General features: G+C 41.0%; 1 protein-coding gene across 1 annotated transcript in view; it reads right to left on the bottom strand.

The window, feature by feature from the left end:
* arrdc1b (arrestin domain containing 1b) overlaps positions 1–11888 on the bottom strand; it is a 31417-nt gene extending 19529 nt beyond the window's left edge. Inside the window, exon 1 of the mRNA XM_070850959.1 lies at positions 11750–11888. Coding sequence (XP_070707060.1) covers positions 11750–11867 — 118 coding nt within the window. The 5' untranslated portion in view covers positions 11868–11888. The remainder of the gene's footprint in view (positions 1–11749) is intronic.
* Positions 11889–13217: the final 1329 nt, after the last annotated feature.

The raw sequence follows: 13217 nt of genomic DNA, 5'->3' as shown, positions 1-13217 counted from the left end.
ATGAATCCCAATTTGGTTTTGTCATATCTCTGCAAGACTCACTTTAACAGCGAGGTCAGAACCCAAACAGAACACATGTTTTCTGGGGAAGTTTTAAGATCATTATTTTTTCTAGTAGCTTTAATAGCCTTGAGGAGCAGAGAATAAAATGCACTGACAGAAACCACTGACCCTCTGTTCCCTGAATATTTCTAAAACCTTTTGTTAAAAGCATTTCTAGTTTCCTCCACAAACTCGGGAGGTCACAGCCTTCGCTCTGTACCACAGGGCAGCAGAGTAATCCGATGCTACACTTACTACCTTCATTAAATCTTTAAGCGCTGCAAACAATTAGGCCCTCTCTCTTTTCCAACATGTCCCTCCCTCGTCTCCTTTCTAATGTCTCTCAGAGAGACATGTCAAGCACGGCCACCTGATCTTATGATCTATTACTCCTGACTGTAAGGGAATCCCCTGCAGCAGAACAGAGCCTGTGCTGTTTGTTCAGACACGTCCTGAGTTACCCCTCTGTGAGATCAGTAACACGCTGAAACGCTGCACTGAGAGCTACTTCGGAGAAAGAAAGATGAAATTAATGTGCAGCTTCATGCCTCTATTAAAGCTTTTCAACCGCACAGTCTCAGGAACTAAGAAGCCACAAGAACAATATGCAGGAACAAGACTCTCTAAATGTTCTTTTAGTGCATTGGTGATTGTGTGTTTCCACATCTCAAGAACCATGAAGATTAGGATCATCCCATAAAGGTTTGAGGCAGTTTACCATGATACCATGTTGTTCTTTGTCATTTATTGTTGCAACTTTGTACAGATGAGACGTACAGAGGCAGAATATAAGCTGATCAGGTAAACTCACTGAGATTGAGATCTTTTCAAGAGAGACTTAAGTACGACAGTGTCGAGGAGAGACTGTATATATGCATAACAGCACATAGTGTACACTAACAACGTCAAAAGAACCACAAACATCTCTAAATAAAAGATAACATTTCAAAATCACCCACTATGAATTAAAAATGTACTTTGGTTGCGTCGGGAAAGTCAGGAAAGTCAGGAAAGTCCCTTGAAAGGTTGCTGGAAAAGTTCCAGCAGTCAAAAGGGGCCCATTCAGAATGTCTGCAGCTACCCAACATCCTTTGCTGTATCGCATCACTAAGCTTCAGAATGAGCAGACAGGTGGCAAATTAAAGGAAAACTTTAATGAATGAGTGGAGAAACATACCAAATGCAGATGCAGCTTCCATTCATGTTCACTGGTGGTTTGATGTGTGTGCAAATGATGTGAATTATATGTGATTAATCATATCCTAACCCAATTTCACACCTTTGGGAGATTTTGGGGCCGCATGTTAGATAGCACTCTCCACCACCAATATCAAAACACCAAACGAGTTTGGATAATCTATGACATTGACCATGTCAAACTAGTTCTCATCACCTTTCACTTATTTCACACTTCTTTGCTTAGAAAGTATGCTGTCAGCACTCTATCATTGACCAGCCCAAGCTTTCAGTATTCACTTCCTCTATGGCTGCTGACAAGGTTTACACACTTTAGTCAGATCTGTTCATAATGTTTGTGTTTATGTGCACACTACACACCCATCCCCGCGTATGTTTTGCATGCATGTGTAAGAGGCTTATCCCCGAAGAAGTTACATCATAAAACAACCAGCAGACGTGTAATCTGTACTCTGCACGCTCCCTCAAACGCTGCCCGTCATGCCACGAAATGTTCACAATTTGCTGCATTAGCCTCAAATCCAGACAGACATCAGAGCCTCCCCACAGCCTGGGGAGACACACACTGCCTCTGTATTCTGTCTTTCAGTACAGCAGAACGTTTAAGATACTCACACAATCAGCAGCTTCTATTTTGCTGTCTTATTTCTATGAGGCTTGCTTGGGAAATAAGATGTGAAAACACTGCCTCTCCATCATCTTATGATCACTCTTGATGGTATCATCATCAGCAGAGACCTATTTTTAAGCACTGGCATCTCCCTTGTGGAAATCAGCAGTGTCCTCAGCTGACCTGATCTCATTTTACTGTTGTTAGATATAGTCTGTAAAGGCTCATGCACACCGTCAGCTTCTTGCAGACAGTGGGATAGGGTGTATCCATAGGGCAAAGAAGAGAGTACTGCCACACACTATTCTAGGGCATCTAATCGTTGTGACTCTAACGACGTGTATTGCATGTAAAGGGACAGTGAACTGGTGCTAGACACAAGCAGCTTTTTTCATAACTTGTTTTAGAATCATCTTAAAAAAAACCATCAAAAACAGCTTTTTAAAATCAAGATGTCAATCAATACGTTTGAGAAAACTCTGGAAACAGCTGAAACAGAACTTTATTAAAATAGAAAACAAAACTGGGCGTTGGTGAAGATCCATCTCCTTAATTATGACAGTTGAGATCTGCTCATTATGAATCACAGACCACAGTTTAGTCGGAAAGAACAGCAGGTGTCTTTACACCCCTATCCAGTATGTTGTGTTTGTACTACATTTACATTGATTGATAAAACTGCCTGTGTTTTGTACTGTTTTGTAAGATTAGTCATTTAATTTCAGCTGAGCCCCAACAGTGACTTTCAGATCTTCTCTCCCTCTGAAAGTAACTGTCACAGTCACAGCGGACTCTCTGCTGCAGGTGTGTTCGAGCTGCTATAATGTTATCATTATTTGCAGCATCGATATCTGACTCATGAGTACCATTCAAAAACAGGGGTCATTTGTGCTATTCGTGACCCTTTGGTATCATGAGCCACTGCGGTAGTAGGCGGACATGGAGGTAGCACAGGACATACAAATTTCGTTGTGTCAGGAGTGACCTTTGTTTTTAGGGCAAGTAGGTTCAGCAACAACAGCTGCTGATAGCCTGGGGCTTGTAAAGGAAAAACATGTCAAGACAAAAGACCTGAAACCCGCTGCCTCCAATGACCCAGTGCTAAAAAAGTGACAAGAAAAAAGAAACAAGCATATATTCAAAATAGAAACTTTAAATTATTGCTGCTTATCAACTGAGAATTCAGGAACGCGCATGTCTTATTTACAGCACTGGGGTAGTGACAGGGTCTGAAATCATGATTTGAGAAGATGGAAGCTGCATCAGTGATAATTTATACATTTCTGGAACCATCAAATGTCCCAAATCAAAAATGACAATAAAAAATGTGTGTGCAACTTTTTCTTTTCAATAACAAATAATCTGTTGATAACTGCTTAGCCTGTACAGCTAAGGTGTCTTTAAATTGTTATTTTGTTCAGTCCAAAATTAAAAGGATATGTCATTTTTAATGATATAAAAACACAAAAAAGCATAAAATCCTCACATTAGAGAATATTTGACATTTTTTGCCACATGGAGAGTGACATATACTGCATACAGTTCCAATCCAAAAACTGCTTGATTTATTTGAACTACGTTATGTAAAGAACATCCTTCTCACACTAAGCTACGTACAGTCATATATGGAAGTTGCTCTGTACAACTACAGTTCAGACCTGTTGGCCACAGAACAGCTCTACAGAAACAAATGGAGGTTCAGTGCCATTCTTTCACCCATCCCTCTGTTCTGTGAACCAAACAGACAACTTTCCCATCACCAGCTTTCTTCTGAGACACAAGACACATACACGCATTTGTCCTCACAGGTATAAGCAGTGGAATTAACTGCAACTATGACAAAGGACAAGCTTTGTCTAAAAATGTAGGTGAGGATGGAGAAGTCCATGAAGGATGAGCAGCATGTGGGGGAGATGAAATGATGGTTGAAACCTGTCATGACTTCTCAAAAGCTGGACCAAACACACACACACACACACACACACGCACACAGGTTCACCTTTATGTATGGCCAGTAAAATATATTTATCTGTGTGTCCTGCCGTGAGTTATTCAATGTGGTCTCAATGTGAGACCAATTCAGATTGGTCTCAATTCAGATCCACCCTAACCTCACCGCCCTTCAACCCTCTCAACAAACACCATGTCCTGCTTCTCTGCCATCTTTACGATTGTAACACCTTTTTTTTTTTTTAAACTAATACTACTTTAATTTAAAAATCTAACCTGGTTTAATGAAAAAGACAAATACATTTTAGGAATAATCTGCCACAAACAAAAATACATACTTTTTCCTTTAGCTACCATACTATGTGTTCTACTTTCTGTCTGTCTGACATACAGTTTATTACTATCGTGTTAATATAAAAATATTGATCAGTGTATCTTTAAATTATGGTTGTATCCATTAACCATGTGGGCCTGCACGAACACATAACATCACATTTCGCAACATACCAGCTGACTCCATAAACCAACTTCTTATCTCCAAGCTGACAAGCATTCTATCTTTAGTTTTTTTTTGTTGGCACTAATCAACATTTTGTTCCACTTCCACAGACGACTGACATCCTCTCTGCAAACCCATGTCACACAGCAAAGGAAGTGGGGCAGCTTTTTAAAGAGAGGAAAAGGGGGAGTGATCAGGGGTGTGTCTGTGCTTATCAGGGGGAATGAGGCAGAATCCGCTTATGATAGACCTAAATAACCAGCCGTGGAGTTAGGCAGACTGTTGGTTATGGAGGTCAAAGGATAGTTATTATTAACATGACTAAGACCAAGGGGAGAGAGAGCAGCTGGTGCCAAGATTTCCAGCTGACGGCACCACCTCCATGGGCACAGCACAATGACTGAAGAAGTACATGTGGATCAATGCCTGCCACCCACATTGAAGGGCAGCGAGAGAATGGAGTCACTCTGAGTCACTGGTATTCTCACCATGTAATCATGTGTCATGTCCCTCAATTGAGGACAAAGGACGCCAGAGTCAGAGGGATAAAAACCCTTTGTTCTCAAGTTAAAAATAATTTATTCACACGGTTTAATCCTTAATAACAATCAAGTCTAAAAAAGACAAAGAGAGCAAGTACTACAAATAATCTAATTAAGCAGTAATTCATCACAAAATAAATTGAAGTATGCTAAAAGGTCATGACAGCCTATCAAAATATGCCTATGTTCCTATGGGTGGAAGGACCACCAAGAAAACTTTAATCTACAATCTTAGGAAACTAGCAAGAGTGGCTAGATATTTGAAGTATCCAACCATAAAACCTCCTCCCCTCAGGCTTTCCTCCAAAGCTCCTCCATGACAAATATACACATCGCCTGACTAACGTTACTGCTGGAATCCACAACAGTGATAAGAAGACTGGCGATTCCCTCATTCATTCTGTAGATAGACACATAGATAGATAGTTATTTTGTTCTTCCCTTAGGGGAAATTATACAACTGCTGACTGAGATCCTCTCTCGGCTTTTCAGTCTGATAAATAAACACCCCTGCTTAATGCCACAATCATATAAGCACAAGCAAAACAGCCGCCATGGATGCAACGTTACCTTTAGCTCAGCACACTGCTCACTTAACTCTGAGGTTGTGCTTTGTGCTGGTGGGTTAGCTCCATGGATGAAAGGTTAGCCCACTAAACGAAAGCCTGTCTCAGTACACAATTTGAGAACTTTGACTCTCTCTCTCGCATTCTTCGGCTCAGTGGGTGTGTGCTGTGTGCTGGTAACTCATGGCAGTCTACTGCTGAGCCACGATTTAAAGTTCATGTGTTGAATTTTAACAAATATGACGAAAAGTACTTTTAAAATAAGTTGCAGACCCTGCCTTTAAAGGGAAATTTCCCCAAGTATTGTGTGGATGTCCACTCAGTGTTGAATGCAGTTAAATTAAGCAATAAATACCTAAGTGTGTGTATATTGACCATGAAAGCAAGTTCCCCTGCTGCAAAATGTGTTCTTTCAGCATCAGCACCATCATTTGACTTGCACAGTGAGGTAGTTAGTGGCAAGGAAGAACAACAGGCTATTTCAGCTTCCTTGTTCTCTTTGCTTATATTGTAAATATAGCAAAATCGCATCCCAGTGCAGGGATTACTATGGACAAGGACACATTTCACAGTGTTTTGGCTGACTCAGATATTCAGTCATATTTATTCAAGCAAAGTACATGGCCAAAGAAACGCAGCAACGGACGGCCAAGCGGGGACCATCCAGAAGCTGAGTTTCCGAGAGCAAACAGTGATTGGTGGTTCCTTTGCTCAAATTGCCTCTAATCCCAACAGAAAATAAATCATTCTGCTGCAGAAATTCCTTGGATGTTGTCACCAACACCAGCCCAGAGAGAGCCTGAGGGCAATGCATTTTGGGACAAGTAGGCACTGCCGACATTGTGCGACACAGATGCACAAACAGAAAAACACTACTTTTTCAATTCATATAGCACACACTGACGTTCAATAGCTCCAGCTGACTACATTTACCATCAACAGTTTGTATATTCAAATAAATGGAGGCAATATTTCCCTTAAAGTCCATAATACTTTGTCTGTTTTGTTCTTACTTTTTAATGTAAAATTAATGTAACACTTTAACGTAACTTTCTTTGCTATTTATTAATTCCATCACTATAATGTACTTTGAGGATGAGGCTGTAAAAACCCGTGGTGCCTTCAGTGCAGCTCTTCTGTTTTTCAGACAGATCTCAGATCTCACAGATATCAGCCACCCTTGGGGCAGTGATGTCATGATTTACTCAGGCCCCTGAGTCTAGACAGCCACACAGAAACCCTGGCCTCCAGGGATGTCTTCATGAGTCAGAATAAAGAGATACTCATACACTGCATTCATTGATTTGTTCTGGGTCCATTTCACTTCACTTTTCTTTAAACACAGTGTTTGCCTCAAGGATATCAGCTGGAGTCACAACAGTGATGAATAAACTGCTAAATCAGCATTAATCCGTTAATCCAAAGGATGCATTTCTCTGGTCGACATCCCCACTGTCAGTCCCTGTATGTCTGCTGTGCACAGACAGAATTCTCTCCAACCATCTCGATCATATTTGATCATATTTAACATGATCATATTTATGTAACTTTTTATCACGCTGAGCATACATTTTCATTTATTGCAATGTCAGATACACTTATATATAAGTGTCATACAAATGAATAAACAAGACAAGATACAGGTCTTTAAATTACACAAAGGATTAAGTGTTTGATTTTTTAGTGATATTGCAGATTATTCACTGTGACCGCTGCATTGATATGTGCAGACTTTGCTAAATCAGTTCCTAATTAGGTTTAGGGTTCCTAAAGCATTAAGCAGTTAAGGAGGTACTCCAATGATTTAGTATTCACTTCCATAAAGTTGGAGGAGAAGTTGGACTTACTTGAGTCATATCTAAAAAAAATGTTCAAAATCAAAAGAATTTCTCACCATGAATTTTACTCTCTTGTATGGGTCAAGCTCCAAAAGCACAGACTTTAGAGAGCTTCCTCCTTTTTTCACACACTGAATTGTACCTCTCGTGATAAATAGGCGTGTGTGTGTGTGTGTGTGTGTTTGCATACACATACCTATGGCCAGCGTCATGTGAACCTGAGGGTACGTCTAGTCTTGTTTACATAAAGCCTGTGGTTTGCATTACCACAGATGATGATTGGATTACAGTGACATGTTTGTCTTCCTGCTTTGCTGAAAGCTAAGAGATCCACTACTGTCACCTGAGATACAAAAGAACTACACACCGAAACGTCTCATTTACACAAGCCTCTGTTTTAAAGTCTACTCAGATGTACGGTGAAGATAAATACAAGTAACATTACAAACTGGCAGGAAGTCAGCTCAAGTGGACTTTCACTTACGATGATTCATTTCCTGTTAAACTGCTCCAAAACCGTCTCGCTCTTCACTAGCAGACAGTCACCAGGACTGCACGTGTCATTTTTGAGTGTTGGAGCCTCAAGTAAACCATCAATACATCCATGTCCCACATGAGATAAAATGTCCATACAAGCTGAGACACTGAGTCAAAACAGCAACATCTCCTGTATCAGGTGACTATACCTGCTTTTAAGAGCTGGGAAGCCGACAAAGACACAAGAGGAGACTAAACCAAACAGACAGGCTGGCTACGCCTGCTAGCTCAGATCTATAACTCACATCAACACAGAGGGATCGCCTGCGTCTCAGTGACAACCTTTTTTAGTGTGTCAATATCCCAAATCAACAACAGAAAATGTAGTTTGTAGATGGCATATATTTACATACTAAATTCACATAGGGATAACCAGAAGTATTGCAATTCATCCTAAGGGGAACATGAATGTGATTACCAAACTTCACGACATCCAATAGCTGTCGAGGCATTTCAATGGAAACCACAAATGTCAACCTCATGGTGGAACAAAAGGAAAAGTCAGGGGATCACCAAAATCAATAGGCCTCATCCTCTGGGAACCATGAATGTCTTGAATAAATAGGTGTTGTGACATTTCAGTCTTGAAGTGGCACGATTGTGTTGTTGGTAAATGATTAGCCTGTGAAGGGAGTGAACGTCAGATGGCACGACACACCCATCACCACCCCCTCCTTACTTTTTACCATGATGAATAAACGACATCACACTGAGTGTTGTGAAATAATTTCTTGCAATAAAGGTTTCTGGGTTGTAGAGCAAGTTCAACAATATGTGTAAGTAATGTGCAGAAGTGGCTTTTTCATGTACTTATATTCATGCATTCATGACTCTGCTTTAATGACCGTCTTTGTAAGGAAGCTAATCAATAAAATGCTGTCTAATGGTCTTCATCATCAATAATAGAGTAAGGCTGAGAATTCAGCCACTACATTATTCAGCATCTTCAGAGAGTTTATATCTGTTTATTAATATCCCTCTGTATTTATTTCATCATATAACTTGGTAACTGTACACACCTGAATCACAATCCAATGTAAATAACACACTAAAAATGGATCCATGTGGCTCATATGGTGCCACAGTCTGTGGAATGGACATCATCCCAGACACACACACACTAAAAGGACAAGAAACGAAACTTTATGGTTTACTTTTACACAATGCAGGTCCTGATTAACGAGACCAGCACTGCTCATTGGTAAAATATCACAGGACGGATTCTGCCATGCATGTTTCTGACAGACAGCTGCTTTTAAAACCAACTCTCAGGGACTCATGGCCACTGAGTGGAAGATGAATGGGAAAACTGAATGGATTGGAGGAACTGTTGACAATTAACTTCCTGTTGATTAACTACTTTAAGCACTACACTAGTTCCACATGTGGACAAGACAAATGCTTAGTGGCCAGATTTTACTGTTCCTCTTAATCAAATGATCAAAAAGGAAAATCACTCTTTGGCTGAAAAGAGTCATCACTGATTGCACTGCCATTGGGTTTGTTTTTTTTTTTTTTAAATGGCCCGGTTGCTCCAGGAATGTACCCCCTCTTAATCTGCATTATTATCGCAATGAATGTGGAAATGGTCTCCCTGCCTATGTGACTGATGATGTGATTAAATCAAGAACCTATTCTAACTGTCTAAACAGTGAGTGTCCAGATTTACAGTAAAAAACCAACAACTCCTCTGCAATCTCTTCTCAAGACACAAAAACAGGAAATCCAGACACGGCCTCAGCTTGATTCAAGCTGTCTGACTGATGGAATCATGAGCGGCCAGGGTTGAGAGGGGTGATGTCACGGGACACATAATGCAGCCTCTGCATTTAAAGTACATTAACGGGCACGCTGAAAGCCTGAGATGGAGCCCTAGTCTCTTCGATTGGGGTATCTTTGCTCAGAAGTCAATGGAGGACTCTGGCTGAAGGACTTAAACTGGCAAAAACAAAACCACCGTGTGCATTAGCTCTTACATAGGCAGGATTTAGTGTCATTTAAAATTCCCTGAGGGACAAAACAATCAGACGTATTTGCTGTAATAAAAAAAACTGCAAACAACAAACACTAGATAAAGGCCCTCCAATGCTGCAGTCAACTCTGCATTTGACAGCTGAACAGTAAATACACCTTTATCAGAGCAGAGGGTGGAGAAAACTCGTTGACTTACAAAGGAAAAGAGAAACCTACTACATGTTTTAACATTTTACCTGCTGGATGTAACCACAGAAATCTGCTACTATTCAAAGTTACATGAACGCCTCATATGCGTATCTATAGATTACACTCTCGTCACTGTGATCATTTCCAAACAAATGCCTCTTTTAAAAATATTCAGGGTACAATGCACAGCAGAGTACACAACTAAAACCATCAAAACATGGTGCCTACTTTCTCTCAAAACAGGCTTGCAATCCAACAGTGTATTAAATGCTTGACAAATATACCCAAATTCATCCCATGGGCCTAATATTTTATGTATTTTATATAACATGTTTTGATTTTTGGCCTTTTCTACTGTTGATTGGCTTCATGTCACAAACTAAAACCACTTTACTTTAAAAAGATGAATATAGTATCAGCATTTGTCAGTGAGCAAAGTTTTCACACTTTGATGCAGGTGTGAAATTGGACCTCTTGCTGCAGACGACACAGAAATAAACCTGGATGGACGAACCACCAGACATGCAACAGAATCTCTTTGAGCTCTTTTCAGCATCTTAAAATACTTTCATTGAGCTGTTCACTTGACTGAAGCTCTCCAGCAGCCACCACTGCACAGTTTTATTTGTGAATAACACCTGGTGTCAGATACAGACAAACCACATCCATGTGACCTTACAGTGTAACAGAGCTCAGTGGGAGTTTTGACCTCTGCTGTATCGCCATCTGCTTCAGGTCAGCCTGTGCATTATGGCAAATTAATCTCGCTATGTTTGACATACAGAACTGGTGGAAGTGCTGCAGAATATCATCACAAAACCCTCAACTTGACCAAGCATTTCAAAGACAGCATGAATGAAATGGAAATTATTCTATTGTCATATCAGTATTGTACATCACCTGCTAGATGCTGCACTAAACCAGTGCACCGTGAGACTCTGTCACCACAGTTTGGTACTTTGCGTGACATCCTGATTATGAAATATTAAATTTAAAGCCTTTATTTTCACCAAAAATCAACCATATCGTCACTGCATTTTCCAGAAGCCATCTTTATTTACTGTCCTTGTCAGTTAGCATGCCTCTGCGCCAAACTTCCTTTGAAAAGGTGGTTTAGTTAAAGTTGATGGCAGCCCTCTATTAACACACAAGAATCCCCTCTAGGATCCCTCACATACAATAGATCCTTTGTGTACTTCCATGGCAACTCCACAAGCTGCCCTCCACCTTACTAACCCACTTTACCCCTCATTATTAATTATAGTAGAAGTAGGAGCTTTAAATTTCCTTCCATGAAAATGAGAACTAGACTTTTGAGAAGAAAAACGTTTTAATGAAGCGATAAAGTTAAATTAACACCTGTTGTTCATGTTTTGGGGAGAAAAACACAACATCCCCAAACGCTTAAAAGGATTCGTCAAAAACAATACATGGAAGCAACAAGTCATAACGACCAGGATGTGGGTCTCAGAAGACCTGACTACCGAGCAGCACCGACCAGCTGAGAGCCCACAGCGGCTGCTGCTGCCATGTGGAGGGTGGAGACGCTCCGTCCACTCCCAAAAAAATCCACGATGGACGCACCAAATTTGTCAGGGTCACAAAATGAGCCGTTACACCAGCCGACAGACTGGTTATTTCCAGCCCACCTATTCTCTCTCGTGTCTGCGCCCACCGCCACGGAGGAAAAGTTTATCTACACCGAGCCTCCGTCGCGCCTCAGCCTCACTGATCCAGGCGGTGGAGACACGCTGGCACAGCCGCTTCCTGTCCCTGCGGTGGGAGCGCACTGGTGCAAAGCTTACCTTTGTACTGCAGCGAGTTGCCCGTTCGTATTTTCACGGTTCCGCTAATGGACTCCCCCGGACCGTACACCACCTTGTTGTTGGTAAAAGTGATATCAAATTCTTGAAGCTTTCCCATGGCTCCGCTCCGCTGCGCTGCTCCGCTGCTCTGCGTCTAGAGGAGACGATGCTGCGCTCTCACCTGCCGCCACACGCCCCCCCCCCCACGCAGCAGATCAGTGACGTCACGCTGACTACTAATGGTCGGGGATGGGACCTGGTGCACCCTGCTTACCTGTTACCCTGCGGTCAATGGGCTGAAGGGGAAGACCTCAGCCTGTAGGAATCAGTTGCAGGATCATTTGAGGGTAAAATCGATAAACGAAGTGATTCCAAAACCTGCTGGCAGACCTTCAACTGTGTAGCATCACTAATTATACAAAAACAACAATAGAAGGAAGAGAAAGCAAGAAAGAAATCTGTCAATACACTGCATGGATTTGATTCAATGAATTTATTCCATAGAGGTCTATGAGACTATATAGAGGAACTTGAACAAATAAAACTACAAGTGGTCTTTGTTGGTGATGCTATTTCCAGAGGTATGTTTACTGTTTAGAAACTATATATTTTAAGCTTTGGCTCAGTATCTTTTGAGAGGTATCATAAAAACAAAATGTAGATACTAAAATATTATGGATTTCCTCAGCCTTCTTCATCTTCAATCCAGAAAATGCAGTTTTTATGCTGTTATCTAAGTCTACGTTGAAAGTATCTAATGGTACTGTATCCCTGCAGGTGCAGCTTCATGTCTAACTGTACAGTACTTTTTGAAACAATAAAACAGGAATGACGTTACTTCACACTTTCTGAGAAATGTTGCACATAAGGATCACTACAGATGCTTCTCCAGCCCTCGTGAGACTACATGAGGCTGGATTAACCCCTATAAACCCCAGTTCTTCTCACTCTCACAATTTGTGCAGCAGTTAAATTAAACACAACTTAATTTATGAGTATGCAACATGTAAGCTTAAATAACAGACGTGTTAAAACTAGTCTTTGACACAGTGACCTCTGTCGCGACAAGGCGTCAAGGTCACGGCATCTTACCAGTTGATTTACAGTAAGACTGGTCTGCTTTTGGGGCTTCTGAAGTTCATGTCACCCCCAACAACAAGCACTGCACCCCAAAAGGTGCTTTTCTGCACTTTTCTGTATTTTCAGAGAGTTCTTGGAATTCAAGTCAGTAACAGTCCACATCCAGCAAGAGGGAAATGGGGAACTCCACCCATACAGCATTATCAAAATAATATTCCTGTTCAAAACAGGAAGACCTGCTTAACGAAACTGATGCATTTGCACAACGAGGCTGTGCCACTGTTAGTTGATATATTGCATTTAGTCGACAGGAAATCACTGTGTGTGTCAGAGAGCATAAAAAAACTGCATAAAGGTTTAAACTGTCTTAATAGGTCGGCTGTGAGTG

Source organism: Pempheris klunzingeri, chromosome 19, assembly GCF_042242105.1.
Source record: "Pempheris klunzingeri isolate RE-2024b chromosome 19, fPemKlu1.hap1, whole genome shotgun sequence".
Classification (NCBI taxonomy): Eukaryota; Metazoa; Chordata; class Actinopteri; order Acropomatiformes; family Pempheridae; genus Pempheris; species Pempheris klunzingeri.
This window is presented reverse-complemented; position numbering and strand designations above follow the sequence as displayed.